Source organism: Penicillium coprophilum, assembly GCF_028826855.1.
Source record: "Penicillium coprophilum strain IBT 35676 chromosome Unknown utg000002l_segment0_segment1, whole genome shotgun sequence".
Taxonomy (NCBI): Eukaryota; Fungi; Ascomycota; class Eurotiomycetes; order Eurotiales; family Aspergillaceae; genus Penicillium; species Penicillium coprophilum.
Window position 1 is genome coordinate 2400044 of NW_026622722.1, and position 18947 is coordinate 2418990.

The window sequence follows — 18947 nt, forward strand, 5'->3', positions numbered from 1 at the left end:
AAGTTTTTCTTCCATCCTTCGCTTCTCTTTTCTTTCCCATTTCTTTCTTTCGTGTTTTCGTTAGACATTAATCGCCATGGCCGATAATGAGGTGGATTTGGACTCGATCATCGACAGGCTCTTGGAGGTGAGGGGTAGCCGCCCTGGCAAGCAGGTTCAGCTGCTCGAGACAGAAATCCGTTTCCTCTGCACCAAAGCTCGCGAGATCTTCATCTCTCAGCCCATTCTTCTCGAACTCGAAGCGCCCATCAAGGTATGTTTTTGCTTTTTGTGTCCGACGGTCCCCTCGAGTCGGAATAGGCCTCCGTCTAATACGTGTGTCTCATAAGATTTGCGGTGATATCCACGGTCAATACTATGACCTCCTGCGTCTCTTCGAATACGGCGGTTTCCCTCCCGAGGCCAACTACCTCTTCCTTGGTGACTACGTCGACCGTGGCAAGCAGTCTCTCGAGACCATTTGCCTCCTCCTTGCGTACAAGATCAAGTACCCCGAGAACTTCTTCATTCTGCGTGGAAACCACGAGTGTGCCTCGATCAACCGTATCTACGGTTTCTACGATGAGTGCAAGCGCCGATACAACATCAAGCTCTGGAAGACTTTCACCGACTGCTTCAACTGTCTTCCCATTGCCGCCATCATTGACGAGAAGATTTTCACCATGCACGGTGGTTTGAGCCCCGACCTCAACTCCATGGAGCAAATCCGCCGTGTCATGCGTCCCACCGATGTAAGTGTCTCCCCTCCCATCCCCTCCACTCCCTTTTGGTGGATTTGGTATTGGCAGCGAAAGGAAAAGTGACAGTGTGGGGAGTGGGTTCGCGGCTGAAGGCCAACAACGCTGACTGAAATAGATTCCTGACTGCGGTCTCCTGTGCGATCTCTTGTGGTCCGACCCCGATAAGGATATCACCGGTTGGAGCGAAAACGACCGAGGTGTCTCATTCACATTCGGCCCCGATGTGGTCTCGCGCTTCCTTCAAAAACACGATATGGACCTGATCTGCCGTGCACACCAAGTTGTTGAGGATGGATACGAATTCTTCTCCAAGCGCCAGTTGGTGACACTATTCAGTGCGCCTAACTACTGTGGTGAATTCGATAATGCCGGTGCAATGATGAGTGTAGATGAGAGTCTGCTCTGTTCCTTCCAGGTGAGTTCTTGCAATTTTCATCCCCAATGTCTGTTTTTTTTTTCTCGATCAGTTCCTAACCTAAGGTTTTTTTTTCTTCTTTTGATAGATCCTGAAACCAGCCGAGAAAAAGCAAAAGTACGTTTACGGTGGCATGAGCGCCGGCGGTCCCGTCACTCCTCCGCGAAAGCAAAAGAAGAAATAAAAGAATCAATACGAGCTTCCCCATGTGCAGCAGGTTCGGGCGGAGATAAGCCTTTCACAAATCTCTTTAACAGCGCCCTCACGACATTCTCCCTACAATCCCCGCGAGTCCTCCCCCCGGATCCACGAAAACGATGAACGACCGAGGAACCCCTCCGCAGCCAGGATAGCCCGATATTCCTCAACTCCCACCCCCGATAATATCACAGTTTCATTCTCAACTTCTCCCGGGCTCTCTCTCCCAGTGCGACATGCGATAAAAAAACCGTCACATCTTTTCTCGGCCCGTGCAACCCTACTTCCGGAGCGGAGTTCAAATGTTCTGTTTCTCGACTTCTCTGTTTCTGTTTCTAACCATCTGGACTGGAATGTTTTTTGTCCTTTCGGCATCCTGGGAATGGGGAAGGGAATCTGGTTATCTTTTCTCTTTTTCTCTTTTTCTCTCTACGTCTTATTGCCCTGTTCCTTGACCGCATGTGTTGTTGTTTTCTTATCGAATCATATTCGTCTTTCGAATCTTTTTCTAGTCCGATACGTACGAGGGCGGTAGTAGTGCTTTCTCTGTCCTGCTGATGCATCGTATATCGGATTTGAAATGGATGTCTCGGTCTCTAGTGGTGTCTGAAATCAGTTCGGTCTCGGGATGGTTTTGGAGGTCTAGATTGTTTTTATATGGGTAAGGATCACAATTGATTTGATGTAGGTCGCGATATCACATACTTTTCCATAGGCTACTTTTCTGGCATTGTTAGTTGAACTCTTAGATTGATATGCGAGCGAATTTGAATGTCTTGAGGGATGAGTCCATAGAAATGTCGTCTACACAGTGCATGCTCTTTTTCGTTTTATTGCCGTATACTTATAAAACTAACGGGGGAGAAGATATCTATAAAAACAGGCGTCTAAAACAGAATATCCAGGAAAACTACTACGACGGCATAAGTAGTGGGAGAGCAGCTATAAGTCAAATGCACCATGGAGCAAGACAACATGGATGATATACCTACCTCGATCTCGACGCGCTTTCCTCCAGAACCTGCCTTCCATCCACACACACCACGAAGAATAACAACCTCATGATATCTTCTAATCCGAATCCCCTCGCTTCAAAGCCTCAACAGCCATTGATTCCATCTTTTTCCAAACCATCGAAATCCTTTTCGATCCAAACAACAAGCACCCATCACAAACCTTTGCACCTCACTCGATGAAAAAGCACATTCTTTCATCACCCTCCAATCCCACATAGTGCAGCATTTGACGCTGTAAACACTATGTTCCAACCCTCTTGATCCCAGTGGGACTTTCTCTTTCTCTCCAGGGATACCCAGACGCAACCATTACAGAGAGGGCCGGAGCAAAGCACCTGGTTATGGGGTGGGGACCAAGAAGAAGAGGGCGAGACGTGATGAAAATGCTTTGAATCTACCCCGTTCCACTTGAGGCTACATACTCGGTATCGGACTTGAGTTGTCAGACTCGAGACTGAATTCCGACGTTCGATATTGGCTGAACACTAACGAAGGGGGATCAACCTGTGTCTAACGCTCGTCATGTACATGTCGACGCCGGCTACTTCCTTTGGATAACGGGGAGGGCAATAGGACAGAGTTCACTGCTCTGGGGTCACCTACATCAGTGAGGAAGGGGATCACTATATGTCTCTTATCATCCTTTCATCATCCCTTTTGAAAGGCTCTTCTAATCGTCAGATCGCGGGGAGAGACATTCAGTTCTCACAAGAATAATTCAAGGAAATTGCAGAAACGATTTGGGAAATTCAGGGTTGGTAGATGTACCTTTATCGTCTTTCTATAAACCATGTGATTTTGTCATTGAAACCGAACACAATTTGTAGGCTGGAAAACATCATTTCTATAGTTTATACCGAGAAAGAAGATGAATTCAAGTCTTTGGACTATAGTATCCAGGAAAAACCAGCTAGCTAGCTCGAGTAAAAAGGCGCAGAATAAAAGGAGCAAGAATTGAACAAACATGACAAGATGAGCGCGGTACAGCGTTGTCGAGTGACACATTCAAGACGTACAGGTACGTCCGGGGGTAAATATGGATTGGGTTTGTGGGAGGCGGAGAGTATGGGATTTCGGATGTAGAGGAATGTCGGCGAAAGCCCGAAGTCGACGCCAAAACCAAAGCCATTTTCATTTCACCTGGACTTTTGGCCGAGTGGAATGAACATGGATTTGAACTTGACGAGTTGTAGAGAGGGGTCGGTTTATTGGGGGAACGTGGAGGACTCTGTTTAAACGTATTGAGACAACCATCTGATGCCCTCGCCGTATCCTGTGAAAAAACGGGTTAGTTATACTTGTTTCAATGTGAGGCTAACACGGCCCCGCATTTCCATTGATTATCCAGTGCCGAGGTCTGGAATTGACGAAACTCACCCTGTCTCATAACAACACTGCACATGAAGACCTCGATAGGACGGATACCCTCGAGAGGAACCTTGCCTTTACCGGTGGTCTGGTAAAGACCGAGCTGGTGGCGCAGCTCATCCTCGCTGACAGCATCGGGGTGATCGATCTTGTTTCCGAGAACGAGGAAGGGAACCTTAGAGAGCTCCTCCATGGCGAGGAGAGCGTCGAGCTCAGCCTTGGATTCAGGGAAACGCTCGTAGTCCTTGGCATCAACCAAGAAGACAATTCCGCTAACTTCGGGGAAGTAATCCTTCCAGAGACGGCGAGCTGGAGGGAAAAGATAGGCTCGTTAGTTATGTCCGATCTTAAAGTTCACTGTGGGGGGTGTTTCGCTGCTTGGCACAATGAATGTGCAACATCACGATTTCCCATTGAGTGGTACTCACCCTGCTGGTGACCACCGAGATCGAAGGTCGTGAAGCGGTTGTTACCGATGGCCAACTCCTCCGAGGTGGGGTGTGCGGTGGGCTGCAGGACGGCAACACGGTCGTTCTGTTGAATGCCACTATCAGTAAATAAGTCCATACAACATGTAGTTCTCATATCTCCCCCAGATCTGTGCGACAACCCAGCGCGACCAAAGTACCGGCCTCGTGGCTAGCGCAATTGTCTAACAAATGGCTGGTCTTCTCTTTCCAAAGTAAACATCAACGCTCAACTCACCTTCAACATGTGCAGCAACGTCGTCTTGCCGGCATTGTCCAGACCGAGGAAGAGGAGCTTCGCGTGCTTATTGAGGAGACCCAGCGATGCCAGGACATCGTAGACTATAGTACAAAGAACAGAAATCAGCAAATTGCACCTTATACCTCGAAATCAATCACAGCAACCGGTACCGCGGTACAGCCGTCGCATGACTCGATGGCGGAGTCGAAGTGAAGATAGTTTCAAATCCACTGCAGCTAAATTGCCCAGAAACACATCTCTTTTCCTCTTCCTTCGAGTTTGGCATCGGCTCCGGATGGTGACCGCAGGTGATCGGGTATGGTATCGGGAGGGTACTTACACCAGTTGACGATCCACATGGTGAAAGGTCGGAGTCAGGAAATAATGCAGAAGAAGGTGAGCGGGAGCCACAGATTATCAGTGACGAGCTGATTGGGGAGAGATGGATGGACGGGGATGGAAGAGATAGAAGCAAAAGAAGACAGGTTTGATGTTGTTTTCGGGGACTTGGTGCCTGAGGCATGAAGACGGAACCCTCGCGCGATAAGGTCCGACTTGAGGGGAGATGGGCTGACTTGGGTAATTTGGGTATGAACACAGCTTTGTAGATTCTGGGGTGAGTTGCGGAATATTGATCATAATTGCATCCTTAGATCTCGTTCTTCGTGGCGAAGACTTGCCACTACTTGATTCCATAGTATTACTCTGACCATCTACTAGAGGAAGAAGTTCATCTAAAATATTTTCATATTCACTCCCATCAAACTGATGGATCTCTTTATTCACAATGCAGAAAAGCCAGATAGGGGGGTATATGCACCGCAGCCATGCAAGACAACAAAGGAAGCAACCTCCAGCACGTCCCGAGGGACGCTGTATAGGAAAAGAGGGAAAAGAAAAGATATAGATATACTTCCGACAGAAAATGCAAAGAAAGAACCACCTCCGTATGTGAATTATTGAAGCAAAGGGGGAAAGGGATAAGAGTAAAAAAAACCATTCATGTGAACAACACAAAGTCGGCTAATATGTGTAAGAAAGCGAAAGGCACTCGGATCGCTAACCGAGCAGGGGAAGATAAAACAACCCCGGAACCAAAAAAGGTGACAAAAAAAGTAGGTATGTACAGGTCAAAAAAACGGAGGGGTGAAACTTTTTCATACAAGTTCCATGTAGGTAGGGATACCTAAACGGATAGGACGAGCTGGGCGTCTTGACCGACGCCGTAAGCTCTGCACCTCTCAGCAACTTCGAGGCCAAGCTCCTTCATCCGTTCGGCTCCATGGCCTGGAACAGGCCGTTTGCCCATCTGCTCTTTGGCAGCTTTGCGGCAGTGTTGACGCCAGAACTTTTCTTTGCGTTTCTGGCGCTTTTTCTCGAGCCCTTCGACAATGTCGACTGGGCCACGAGTGTGTAGCTCACGAGCACGTGAGGGTTCATCCTCTGGCGATTCACAGAATGCCGGGATACCTTGCCATCGGTGATCTTTGTCCAGGCCGGTGAAGAAAGGATTGGGGACACGGGGAAGTGACTTGGTACGGACGAGAGGACGGCGCTGCACCAGGTGGCTGATGTTTAGACCTTCGGGTGACTCAACAATGTGCATTTCCTCGGTAAATTGCCACGGGGTTGGGATGGGGGACTTTGCTCTCATACGTGGGGGAGGCGACTTGAGACGCTTGGGAGAGACGCGGCCAGTACGGCGGGGTGGTGGAGACATCAAACGTCTGGGAGAATGGCGGGGCGATTGCTTGCGAGCCTCACCCTTGGGACGTCCTCGGATGTTTTCATCACGGCGACCTGTTGCGGAGGGAACACTGGAAAGCTCTTCCTCAGATGGCTCCAGGTCTTCATTGTCCTCCGGATCGCTGGTGGGGAAGCTGGGGTCGATATCCTGAGGGATGATGACTTCCTTTAGGCGACGCCGTTCCTCGAGGCAAGATTTATAGGCAAGTTCGAGGGGACGATCCTCGTCGAGAGTTCCACAGACAAAGTCGGTACTATCAGGAAGGTTTGGGGTCCTTGGACGAATGTTGATACTCTTAGAGGTCTTCGAAGCGCGACGGGTACCAATCCTTTGCACAGGGGCTGGAAGCCAGTTCGAGTGATCCTCCGCAATCGAGTCGACAGATGTGTTTGAGGCACGACGTTCCATAGCCGAAGGGCGTGTATCAAGAGGTTGACTGTTTGGTTCTGGAGTACGGTGTGATGAACCCCAAAATTCAATGTCAGAGCCATCATCGTCGCTCTCGTCCGACTCCGCGAAGCCTGCCTCGTTGTCTGATTCATTACCGTCGTCCGAAGAAAAGTCGTGCACAGTCGAGTCGTCATCAGGAAGGTCATCCATATCCTCTTCCTCCTCCAATGCCTCCTCTTCTGCCTGCTCGCCGAGCCGTCGGATGGCCATTTCTTTCTTCATACAATCATTCAGAGTAATCTTTTGCGTATAGTCGGCTTCCCTGTTCACCCATTCATCATCCTCGTCCATGGAGCTAGCAAATTCGTGGAACCGGGTGGCTTCGGATTCCTCGAATTTGCCCAGTCCACTGGTCGGAACACCCTTGTGGCCTGTGGACGCAGAGACAGCCTCCTTCGAAACCTCTTTAGGGGTTTCCCGCAGGGTGGGAGACGCTCTGCGAAAAACAGGTGCAGGGGAGCCACGGCATCGTGGCCGGGAGGGTTTGCGTTCCGGGGATCGCTCTCTCTGGCAGACAGTCTCCCGTCCAGGGCACACGAAAGTGAGTGTGGTTTTGCGCTTGAGGGGTTGAATCGAGGCTTCCTCCGTGGGATTCTCCTTCGGTGCTTCTGCCTTGGGTGGAAGTTCTTGTGACGAAGAGGGTGAGACATGAGAACTCCGCTCATTCTTATCTTCGGTCTTACGACCACAAGCGAAGCTAATGCATCGCTTACGGCCAAGGTTAGCCTCGACAGAAGTTTCACTGGCATCAACCACCTTCAATTTAGGGGTTGTATCTTTCTTTCCCATCATCGCGGCATTTCCCATCATCTGATGTGGTAGGGGCGGGCTAGGTGTATTAGATAAGGATGGACTTGTGAAGCCGCCGTCGCTGGTCAACTCGGCCGTGGAGACGCCGCTGATGTTGCTGTGAGGGTAGGATCTGTACATGTAGGAGTCGTAGTGGGGGGGCGTGTGGATCGGTTGGGGACATCTCCGGGCTGCTCCTTAAAGCGCGTGTGAGAAGTGATTCCTTGCGGTTCGCCAATGGCCGTGAAAGCACAATTTGATCGGAATTCATCCGCGTGGCGTGCATGACGTGTTCAGGGGGTTCGTCGACGTCCTCGACCAAGTCGGCCTCGTCATTAGCCGGCTTGGGGGACGAGTTGGGCGACATGAGCAGCTTCAATAGGTTGTGAAAAGAAAACGTTCTTTCTCCGCCATGAGATTGTGCCATGTTTCGGAAGAAAAAAGTGTTCGCGGTATATTTCGAGGTATAAGAAGAAGGATGAGGGTAGAGGCGAGTGGCGTAGGATCGATTCGAAGGCGAGGTTAGGACGATGCTTGAAAGACACGAGATCCTTCAACAAATGCTGTCTTGATATCGATCAATGTGAAATCGATCGACCACAAAGGCAGAACAAGATGTCCCGAGCGAGGACGATTGTCATGATATAAACCGCATGACTAGGGGGATTCGAGACGAAGGAGGAGGTTCGCCAAGATCGATAATTGTGCCTAAGAATGGCAACTCAATGTTGAGCTGGAGACTAGATCTCGAATACCTCCAAATTTGGAAGGCCCGTGCTTTCAGAGGGATCGAGATTAAGGGAAAAAAGTAAAGTTTAGGAATGTCGAGAAGGCAAAACGCGAAATGGAGTGGAGATTATAAAGAGTATGAAAAAAAAAAAAAAGAAGGGGAAGTTTGGGGAAAGGTTGACAATAAAAACAGAATAAGAAGATCGCGCATATGAAGTGCAGGGGTGTCTTGGAGGGGGAGAGAGAGTGGGAGTGACGATACGGCAGCTCGGCACTGTCGCATTTGGATTAGCTTGGTTTTTTTAAAAAATTTCCTTTTTCCACGTTTTTTAATTTTTTCAATTTCCGTTTCTTGGTAATTTTCCTTTAATTCCCTAACCTTTTTCGATTTCCGGTTTTTTTTTTTTCTTTCCATTTTACTCCAAACCCGCAATCACCCCCATGGACGCCCATTTTTTTCAAATTGCCTTACGCTCTCCGTAAATACTCCGTAACTAGGGCCATGTTGTACAGCCCTGGAGACCGAACTGTAACATATCTGACTAAGAGATGCCTTGCCACTTTTGCAGACTGTACATTGTACTATAGAGTATAGGTTTCCTTTCGATATTCTATACTCCTTTCGTCTCATTATTACTATAATTACTATCCTATGTTCATCCACATCTATATTGGATGCTTTGTTTCATAGAAATCATCGAAAGAAACTAAATGTAGCATAAAGCGTTTCGAGTATCGAGGTCAATTCCAAGTGGACCATGACCATTGTCTGTTGAGGATTGGCCGCGGACTTGCTATGAGGGATTTTGTGCTGGGACTAAACCCGTTTCAGGGTTCTTTTTCTCTGTTGAAAACCTCCCGTCAAACCTGACCTCTCTTAATACTTTCCGTAACTGTGCGAATCCACTTGCCAACGCAATGAAAATGGGTCAAAATCTGCCATATCCTCACCGTATATCGCAGTTCCTATATGTACATTGTAGACCTCCATTGGAGTCCATTGGAAAGTAAACTTTCTATTGGAGGCGTATTGGTACGGTCATATCCCAATGACAAACGCCAATTCCCATAGTGCGAATTGGTATGAAAAAGAAATCACCATTCCCCGATTGGGGTACCTGAGCGCTGCCGAGCTGTCAGCCTTGGCCCAACTTACCCTAGAGCTAACGGGGGTTAGAAATCTTCAATTCTCTTACTCGACCGAAATTCGTAATGACAATGATAACTGAAACTATAGACGCGCTGTACGCGCTTTGTGGTTTCTGCTTTTCAATGCCTACAACGGGGCCCTTGGCGGGTTTCGCCGAGCCCTATAGTCGCTTGGTATTTGATTTCTCTTCCCTTGCTCCTAATGCGGAAAACTTCTCTCTCTTCTGACGTAGAGTAACATGAAGTATATTAGTCATTTACTCGCCCTTCCATCTTGGCCTTGGACAATTTCAAAGTTCCATGACTGAAGTCTGTCGGATCTTCTCGGATAGAGAAGTCTAGGGTAAATTAGATGTTGCATATTGTAATATATACTATACGCCGTATAGGTCTTGTACAGGAGTACAAAGTCGTATCCACTGGCCTCCGAACTGCACCTCAAAACGGACTCTTGGCTCTGCTCCTTCCCGGTAGATCAGTCTTGGTATACTTGAACATAGCCCGTAGAACAGGCTGTATTGCTAGATATTTGTAGATAGAATTGATTGTCTCTATTGGCTCTCACTACAGTGCCAAGTCCAAAGGCAGTCATATTTTCTAGGGATGCCAAGCTTATCCTTCGCCAGCATGGCCTTCATTGACGCTCCAAATTTAGACATCAAACTTCGTCATTCAGAGGCGAAGCGTTCATGATCGTCAAGTTGGGTATACATTCGATCTACAATACAGCTCACGGAGTACGATGTGTTGTTTCAACAGGCGACTTTATTTCTCTCCATCTCCACCCCCAATCACCGAAACCATAAAAAGCAATTCCATCTGCCCGACAGATAGACAAGCATAAATGACCTTGGAACTTGCATCAAGCTTACGAAGACTCCCACGTTGACAAAGAAAAGCGGTCAGCCATGATCAGCCCTAGATCGTCTGACCAGCTGCACAAACGGACTTCAATATCGCATGACCCGGACAATAAAAAAAAAATCTCCCAGAGAAAAGCCCGAAAAATCCACGAGTAACCAAAAACAAGCTGAGGCTGACATTCACACTGGTTGGAGATATGCAGACTGCAGCCACAACCCCCTCATCAAGCCTGTAGGGTCATCCCCCTTTAGATCGCGACAAGCTTCGAGAATCCAAGGAGATTCCCCACAGTCCATCCATGCGAACAGGCATAATCCCTGTAGACACAATCCAAGCTCACTGGATTTGCATGTCGAGCCTGTGACCGTCGGTTGACTTTGGAATACTGTAGAAGAAGCTTGTCAGCAACGCAACGGTTTTACAGCATTAACTGGGAAAGATCGAGGACATCGAGTTCAGCTTGCTTGCAATTTGTCCTCGGTTTCGCTTTTGTTTTATTTTATTCTCTGTTTTTTTGTTTCTCTCTGTTCCTTTGTTTGGTCTACGTTTTACGTACATCGGACAAGGACAATTGTTCTATGGACGAGCGGCGATCTTCCCAATGAGGAGAAGGCAGCCGGGGCGCAAAAACAGTCTTGAAACTATACATCGTATCCAGGACTGTGAAATGATACGAACATACTCAATGTCGCTGTTTGCAAAGTCCGCTGTACAGAGTACAACATACGTGACAAAAGTTCCCGTGTTGAGAACGACATGGTAGACAGGCTAAAATCGAACGTTGCCTTGGCCACCCCTCAATGGCACTCGGGGCTTGGGCTCTCCTTCCGCACACGAAAAACGGGAAAGGAAAAGTGTTGTGTGATCCAACACTGGGCGGCAATACTCGCCAGGTGGTTGGGATTGTGGAATGGGCCAAGAAGACCCCCGCCCGATCCCTCCGATGGAGAACGTCTCCCCAGTGGAGTCGAGTAAGGTGAGAAGTTGTGTGACGGGAGGTTCTATACGGGAATATAGTTTGATGGGAAGGGCTTCTACATTAGTAGTAGCGCTGCGTTCGTGGCACGATTGTGGAATTGTGGAATTGTGGACTTCTCCGCTTAACCATCGTGGCACTCGAATTGACGATTAAGAACCGATCTGACCCGCTCTATAACACCTACCCCAAATACCAAGTGTAAGTACGGAGTAGATGAACTAAAGTACCCAGGTCTAGCGCAATAAGCTGTGACCTGTGCATGGGACACGGACTCCGAATAGCACGAGCGGGATCTTCATTTCGCAATTTCACCCCAATTGAAGCGCAAGTGTGTACTAAAACTGTTGACCGGAAACACAACCGGGGAGAGTGGAGTCGAAAAGCAATGAGATTGGACAGATGCAAGCTGCAATGCAGTATGCGCGATAGGCGGGACGGGTAAATGGTTGAAATATCCCGAGGATTTCCCTGTACGGGATATACCACTATGTATGAGGCATTTTCATCCTTTGGACTACTGCACTACGCCAGATGCAGTACTAAGCTACTTTTATGTTCCTAGTATAGGCGAATTGACTTTATTCTCGTCAATAATGTATTGTTCTTGACCTCAATTATGCCCTCGGGTTGATTTCAATCATCTCTATCCGAATGTGGAAAGAGGCTCTCTCTTTGTTCTATGAATACGCGAATGTGACGGTGATCTTGGCAGATATTTTCCCCCGAGAACAAAGAGATTCCCTTACATGTTCCACACAGACAATGCACAAGAACTACGGAGTACGAATAGATCAGATACCAGTTGCTGATCTATCTCCAGTATGGATCGTTACCTGGCTCCGCATACCCCCTGATACCCTCAATACCCCAGATCTTCACCACATCAAAGAATCGACTGCCGAGTCGGTTTCGAATGGCAATGCCAAGTCCACTCCGTCCCTCACACTGGGAACACAAATTCCATTGAGCACATCTCCCCCGAGGAACGTGACAGCCTAAACGTCAGCCTCATGACCTCGCCGCCAAGATAAACCTGAGGGTTCGCAGAATCCCGTTCGACAAGACAGGTAGAACGGACAGATCAATGATCTACCCGGCAGTGCAGCGTGCAAGGAGGTGACCAGTTACTCAAGGCTTCACCGGAGGAATGCTTGGCGACAGCGCGTGGTGAAGCAAACCGCCAAGATCTGGGCATTGTATCTTCAGAATGCGCCCGGTACGACTTGAGATGTCGTATGGAACCGTTCTGGAGAACAATGAGAGGTTCCGGGGGTGACAATACGGGGTAGCAAGAGCAAGGGAGAGTGGGAAAAAAAGGGCCTAGTTCTCCATAAAAGGGGGTTCAGGTTCAATGATGCTATTTACGATACACCCCCTTTCTTGGAGAGATCTTGGCACTAAACCCCTTCGATAACCATACCCTTAATGATAGGATTCCCTCTCGATGCCAAGCACTGTGCTACACATAGCAAAGTCTCAAAAACGAGCTCATCCTAGTCTCGGCACTGCGGTTATCGACTGCAACGTACGGGGAATGGGCTCGCCAAGGGCGATCAGGGCGATCATGCTGACACCATGAGCGCGCATGAATACACTCTTGGCACCGCTCCTATTTACGTGCTATTGTTTGTGCCAAGCGGTTGCACGGAGTGACTGCGTTGAGTTAGGGGGTTACAGTGGCAGTGCTTTATTTATTTTGGCTCGGGATCGACGGGCGACAGGGCTTAGTCTTTGGACTCGGTCCGGTCCGGTTGGGATGTCTCTGTTGAAAGCCTGTTTATGCACAATTATTACGGAGTACCTGGGTACGGAGTACTTAGGTGCCTAGTACAGAGCATGTTGAGTTGGCACAAATTTTGCCTCGAGGTACATTGTACATGTACGAGGTACACTTCACCGTTAGGAATAGGATACGATCAACACGGTGGCGCTCCTTCGTTTCTTCTATTGCAGTAGTTATTCAGCGACCTGCGTGAACAAATATAGCAACCTCTAAGAGAGCACCGAGTTACGTCTTGGCACATGCCATTTGGCAAATAGCGCGGCTCTTCCCATCGCTATAGATGTTCATCTCGGCGAATCCTCGTCAAATGCGCCCGGGCTCTCTGGCAAAAGTCCGAGGCAAACCGAAGTGCATGCGCCGACATTTCTGACATTTCAGTTTCGCGTACTCCGTACAACGTATCGCCACCACCGAACATGGCGGAAGTTTACAAATCTTCTGGAAGCGTTTGATAATCCACATCATTCCAACTCCGGGGCCATGGATCCGCTGCCCATGAACTTCTCCACAGAATATGGTTGGTGTTCGGGTTGGATCATCGGAAACCTGCAAAATTCACTTGCCAATGACCATTCGGTTCAGCATGGGGAGTTCAAACACTGGAATCCTGTGCGCGCTTCGAAGCACGGCATCGGATGCCGTCGGATAATTAACCCATGAGTGCGCAGTCCGCAGAACGGAGAGGTGAATCTGGAAACGGTCGCACCTGGGTGTCAGCAGCCCGGGAGAACTAACATAACCATCTGATAGTCTCGCTCGCATTGCAGGTATCATGGCGGTCGCATCTACAGTCCAAGTGACCATGATGCAATTTGACGCACTTCGCACTTCGCACATGACACAGCGATGATTATTGAAATTTTCTATATCACTACACCATATAGGTGGGATGATATCAATAGAGCGCTCGAGACGACACGGGCTGAAACACGTTTCGAGTCCATGTGAAGCAGCAATATTGAATTCAGAACCAAACCTACAATATTATCCGATATATTGTATTCAAAATACAACAGGGTGTACATCCTATAATAGAGCGGCAAGGGAAACGATACCAGTTTCAGCAGCTCCAGCCGTGTCAATCGCAATAACTCCGGCCACAAATCACCCAACCACGGATATGTCCATCGACGATCACCGAAAACGGGATAGCATGGGGGTTATCAGCGGGAATGTGCTCGAGCGACAAAACCTGACCGACGTAATCGCGCAAGAACCTATAATATTCCGCTCGGTCATTCGCTCGGTCCCCAGCCAATCCCTGTACGAAATGACGCCCGTGTTAAGCTGGGGCCTTTGGAAGGCGACTCCAGCAATTGCAACAAGAGATTAATCGGTGCATAAAGTTGATATCATATCGGTGATGCGCTCTACCATGGTTTCAGAAATGGGGGCTTGAGCTTCTCAACTTATTTTCAACGTACAGTATACGTTTCAGATGCTCATTCGACACTCCGCACTAGTGACATCACGGATGTAGATGGGCATCGCACGGTGATCAAACGCATGCCTGGTTAGCTTGTGCTTTGATCGTGACCTGCGCTAGTGGTGCGGTTCTGTCCGAGATACTTCTACGTCAATCTATACGGTACGCCAGTGATTGACAGGAATTTACATCTGATATCTCATTGATGGAACCATAGGGCATGATGGTGACGCTTTTGATGTTCACTGTCGGATCAAGATACCCTGACCACCGTCTTTTGATTCGATAACCCAGACTGTAGGGAAATGCCATGTATGTAGTCGATTTCTCACTTCCGAAACTGGCAATCCGAGTTGCGGTCGAAATACAATGTTTTGTATGTTGTATACGCTGTTACGAATCATTAAACAATTTCCTGTATTTCCCTTTCATGTTATTGCACGTAAACTGAGTATACACCGTAGACCAAATTCATTTGGCACTGTTTTGGTGGCTATTATGTGTCACCAACCTGGCTAGTCCCTCGGTTTGATACTATATAACATGAGTCATGCACCTTTATTTTGATTCCGAGACATTGAGAATCCGTATCTGAGTCAACTATCTGTTTGAAAAATCAATTTGCATCATATTTCATATTATAATGTAGGAATACTCGACACTTTCCCGATCAACCTCACTAGCGAATCTTGTCAACGATTGGATGACCTCATTGATCTGACTCGCAAATTGCACGGAGTGAAGACAATCAATCTACTTACTCCGTATGTGACAATGCATTGCTTCTGAGGATTATTACACCATTATCCTATACTGTCCCTTTCTAAGCACGACTATATGTCCATGCCTCTCAATAGTACACTCCCCTCTTCATTTACCAGTCTACGGGAGCGAAAGAAATTGTGGCTATTTTGAGACAATGACGGATATTGAGGTTGACAACCTGGAAATCTAACGAGATGACTCAGATGGAATGAAGCGAAGTTTCCGAGGAAGACTTTTAATGCTTCAGCGCACGTGGATGTTCCATGAGGCTCAAGGGAAACCTCCACTTCCGTCATTCTCACCGATCCGCCTCCTTGGAATATTTCATCGCAGAGTGTAATCAATCTAACTAATTTAATACTGACATGGGCCCGTAGATGCCTATCGGGTAATTGAGACAGACCGAGAAGAGGAAATGGTTTCAACTTAGTTATCAGCCTTAGGCCGCCACGTCCAAACCTACTCTTTGAGAGATGCCTATTCTCTTCCTCAATACGAGCTGAAAATTCTTCACTTTTTCTATCTCCAACCACCTTTCCATTTTGACTGCCTTAGCGATGGAATATGACCCCCAATCCCCCCGCTCCTTCGCTGCTTCCTATGTCTCCAATTCTCGCTTCCATCGCTTCTTGACCATCGAGTCAACGACCCATGGCCCTCTCAATGTGACATACGCCGATTACGGCCGTGGGCCCAATAAGAATGGAACTACACCGACACTTTTGTTTATACCGGGCATGTTTTCATCCCGGTATATCGGAATTTGTCTACACGCGATGGCCGAGAAATGGGGCGTCCGCGTTTTGGTTGTTGATCGGTAGGTGTACCCCCAACTCTCATATATATATGAACTAAAGATATCTCACGTAGTCCCGGAATGGGGAATTCCACCGAAGTGCCATTGGCGCAGCGAGTGTCCGCCTGGGTTGAGACCGTCCCACGGCTTTTGGCGCATCTAGACATCCAGCATGTTTCGTTGGTGTCGCATAGTGCTGGTACTATGTATCTGCTCAATACCCTGTATTACTGTCGGGATATTCTATATCCCGAGAAACCAATGGTCACATTTCTAGGTATGTTTTATTTCCTGCAAATATTTCGTCTTTTGACAGATTGTCTATACTGGATAAGTAGATTACAAGATAGAAGCTTGTGTTCTGATCAGATAATAGCGCCATGGGTTGACCCCGCCAAATCAGGCAATGCATCTATGAAATTGGCGCAATACATCCCGACCTCAGCCTTCAAGGTCTGGCATCATATCCCACGTCTCTTTCTCGTCAAGGATGGGTCTGCAATAGCGGCGAGTGGAACAATGATTGCCAATCTCACTGCCTCTCTTCCCTCAAGTAGCGGTGACGAACAGGCAAAGAATCGGCTCTACATCTCCCAGAACTATGGACTAGATGTAGACCAGCAGAAAGAGATAGACTCTTCGATGATGCAGTGTATGTTTGCTGAGAACACGGTTGGCGCTAATAGCGAGGCGTTGCAGTGTTTACGAAAGGAGCCTAGGACATGGGGCAAATGTGAAGACTATGAGATTTTTGTGCATGAGTTGGTAGAGCGCGAAAGAGAGCGAGTTGGAGTGCCGTTGAAAGTCCAGGCATTCTTTGGTGAGACTGATAGCATGATTGGCAAAAAGGGTCAGGCTTATTTTGAGAGATGCTGGCGGATTGGTGCTGAGGATTCAAGGGGCTCAGTTGAATTTGATTCAAGGGTGGTATCTGGCACTGATCATGATAGTTTGGTGCCGTCTGCAGAAGTGTGGGAGGGCATTCTTGCGAAAATGGTAGCTTGAAATAGTCCTTGAAATAGCATGAACATCACCCAGGCATGTATACATAGATACATCGTATATAACAAAATGCGAGGCGCTTTTATAGTTGAAGGCTGTCTTGCCGGGTGCGACTGAGGCGGATGCTTTGGAGGGTTGACAGGGACGACTAATGTTATTTTTGATAAATTGAATCGAGCTGTTAGTAATGATGTTATTGGGGCGATTCCACAAGCTATGAAGCCTGTTTGGTTGATTTTGATGGTGGTGCGTTGCGTTTGGCTCGGAGTTTTTTTTCAGCGGAGGGGGAGAAGGTATGAACGGACCGTTTGATAAGGAATAGAGGGCCAATCATGGTGAGAACTTCTGGGGGCCGTTGAAGGGAGTTTGGGAATGCTCAAAAGATGGAGAGGCGCTTTAGGGTATCTGATGGCCACAGGTTGGCTTTAGCTTTCTTCCCGAATCGTGCCCACAAATTCCAGCAGATTTAAGTTTGACTTACAAAGATATAGGGAATTGCGTCAATGATTGATGTAGACTCCCCGATGAAGGAAGTAGAATGGTCATCCTACATGGCTCTAGCCAGGTGAGATGTTGTAATTCGCCCCTGTCCAGGGTGTGTGTAACCTGTTAGGAATCGTTATCGGTTTTGCATATGAAGTTTTTCCGTCTCAACTTCTCTCGGCCGCTCTATATTCTATTCTCCATGGATATAGGATATTGGTAGTTCATATAGTTCATAGGCCATAGGAAGGAATGAAATAAACGCCGATAAAATAGCCAAAAATAGAACTCGGGGAATTCTTCGCGGTATAGTTAATTGAAGATCATGGCCTTGTATATCAGGCATCCATGCATACTTTACCTGCAGATGTTCAATAAAATGCAGCGGCCCCCACCTGTCAACCTTGGAATTTAAGCACTGCTTACTCTCGCAGTCTCCCTACGCATCTACGGTTGATCGAACATGGCCGCTCCAAAAGTATGGGAGCAGTCAGGGTGGCAGGAATATCTGTCTGCTCGGAACTCTGGACTGCCATATCTTCCGGCCGTCACAGAACTCACCAACGAAGTCGTACGAATACTTGGCGGAAACCCCGGCGACATGCAACTGCAAGGAACCAATACATATCTAGTCGGAAGCGGTCAACAACGAATTTTGATAGATACAGGACAAGTAAGTGGCATTGGCCATCCCAGTTCAGCACTTGGAGACTAAAAAAGACAATCGTATCGACAGGGTTGTCCAATCTGGCTCACAAATCTGGTCAACTATCTTGACCAACACCATTTGAGCATCTCCAAGGTACTGCTGACCCACTGGCATACCGATCATACCGGTGGTCTCCCGGCGCTACTGGCTCAGTACCCACATCTGGCAGCGGCGGTCCACAAAGCCGACCCGGACCGGGGTCAACATTCGATTCACGACGGACAGACTTTCACCGCCCAAGGGACTACACTGCGAGCCCTATTCACACCCGGACATAGTCAGGATCATATGTGCTTTGTCATGGAGGAAAGCGGCGCCATGTTCACAGGTGATAATGTGCTTGGACATGGAACCAGTGTTGTTGTGGAAGAACTAGGGCCATACATGAGGAGTTTGCAGACCATGACCCAAAGTGTGCTCAATGAAGATCTAACAGTTGGATACCCCGGGCATGGTGCCGTGATTGAAGACCTGCCAGCCAAACTCATGGTTTGGAGCAGACACTGGACAGTACGAGAAAAGAAGGTTTTGTCAGCGTTTATGGGGGGCTCCGCAAAGAGAAAAACATCGTTCACGACACGAGAGATCATTGTATGTCTCTACGGACCAGAGATGGAGACAATGGCCACTCCATTCATAACTCAGGTTCTATCGAAACTGGCTGACGAGGGGAAGATTGGACTCGCTGTTGCAGGAAAAGAGCGAAAGTGGTTGATGTTGTAGAATTACTTTGTTCCTTACCGATTTCGGGGAAATTAGACCAATAAATATCAGACTTACGAATATGTCCAAGTCTCCAATGACTGCGCTGAGCCATAAGCCTCTATTTTA

The 18947-nt window shown here is 48.0% G+C and overlaps 7 protein-coding genes across 7 annotated transcripts; 4 read left to right on the forward strand and 3 right to left on the reverse strand.

Moving 5' to 3' along the window:
• Positions 1 to 76: 76 nt before the first annotated feature.
• Positions 77 to 1339, forward strand: glcA (type 1 serine/threonine-protein phosphatase catalytic subunit GLC7; the record flags this gene model as incomplete). The annotated part of the gene is made up of 4 exons (XM_056674111.1): positions 77 to 253; positions 330 to 731; positions 856 to 1155; positions 1244 to 1339. 4 exons carry the CDS (start codon positions 77 to 79, stop codon positions 1337 to 1339), a joined length of 975 nt encoding a protein of 324 aa, XP_056534636.1.
• Positions 1340 to 3601: 2262 nt separating this feature from the next.
• On the reverse strand, positions 3602 to 4804 carry sar1 (Arf family GTPase SAR1; the record flags this gene model as incomplete). The annotated part of the gene is made up of 5 exons (XM_056674112.1): positions 3602 to 3642; positions 3747 to 4046; positions 4166 to 4271; positions 4443 to 4546; positions 4786 to 4804. 5 exons carry the CDS (start codon positions 4802 to 4804, stop codon positions 3602 to 3604), a joined length of 570 nt encoding a protein of 189 aa, XP_056534637.1.
• Positions 4805 to 5631: 827 nt separating this feature from the next.
• Positions 5632 to 7798, reverse strand: N7500_002967 (DUF2457 domain-containing protein; the record flags this gene model as incomplete). The annotated part of the gene is made up of 2 exons (XM_056674113.1): positions 5632 to 7564; positions 7614 to 7798. 2 exons carry the CDS (start codon positions 7796 to 7798, stop codon positions 5632 to 5634), a joined length of 2118 nt encoding a protein of 705 aa, XP_056534638.1.
• Positions 7799 to 13490: 5692 nt separating this feature from the next.
• On the reverse strand, positions 13491 to 13739 carry N7500_002968 (uncharacterized protein; the record flags this gene model as incomplete). The annotated part of the gene is made up of 1 exon (XM_056674114.1): positions 13491 to 13739. The coding sequence occupies one exon, from the start codon at positions 13737 to 13739 to the stop codon at positions 13491 to 13493; it is 249 nt and encodes an 82-aa protein (XP_056534639.1).
• Positions 13740 to 14055: 316 nt separating this feature from the next.
• On the forward strand, positions 14056 to 14268 carry N7500_002969 (uncharacterized protein; the record flags this gene model as incomplete). Its single annotated transcript, XM_056674115.1, has 1 exon — positions 14056 to 14268. One exon carries the CDS (start codon positions 14056 to 14058, stop codon positions 14266 to 14268), a length of 213 nt encoding a protein of 70 aa, XP_056534640.1.
• Positions 14269 to 15683: 1415 nt separating this feature from the next.
• On the forward strand, positions 15684 to 16927 carry N7500_002970 (alpha/beta fold hydrolase; the record flags this gene model as incomplete). The annotated part of the gene is made up of 3 exons (XM_056674116.1): positions 15684 to 15943; positions 15997 to 16199; positions 16299 to 16927. The coding sequence occupies 3 exons, from the start codon at positions 15684 to 15686 to the stop codon at positions 16925 to 16927; spliced, it is 1092 nt and encodes a 363-aa protein (XP_056534641.1).
• Positions 16928 to 17870: 943 nt separating this feature from the next.
• On the forward strand, positions 17871 to 18839 carry nscB (metallo-beta-lactamase type thioesterase nscB; the record flags this gene model as incomplete). Its single annotated transcript, XM_056674117.1, has 2 exons — positions 17871 to 18080; positions 18144 to 18839. 2 exons carry the CDS (start codon positions 17871 to 17873, stop codon positions 18837 to 18839), a joined length of 906 nt encoding a protein of 301 aa, XP_056534642.1.
• Between the last annotated feature and the right edge of the window lie 108 nt (positions 18840 to 18947).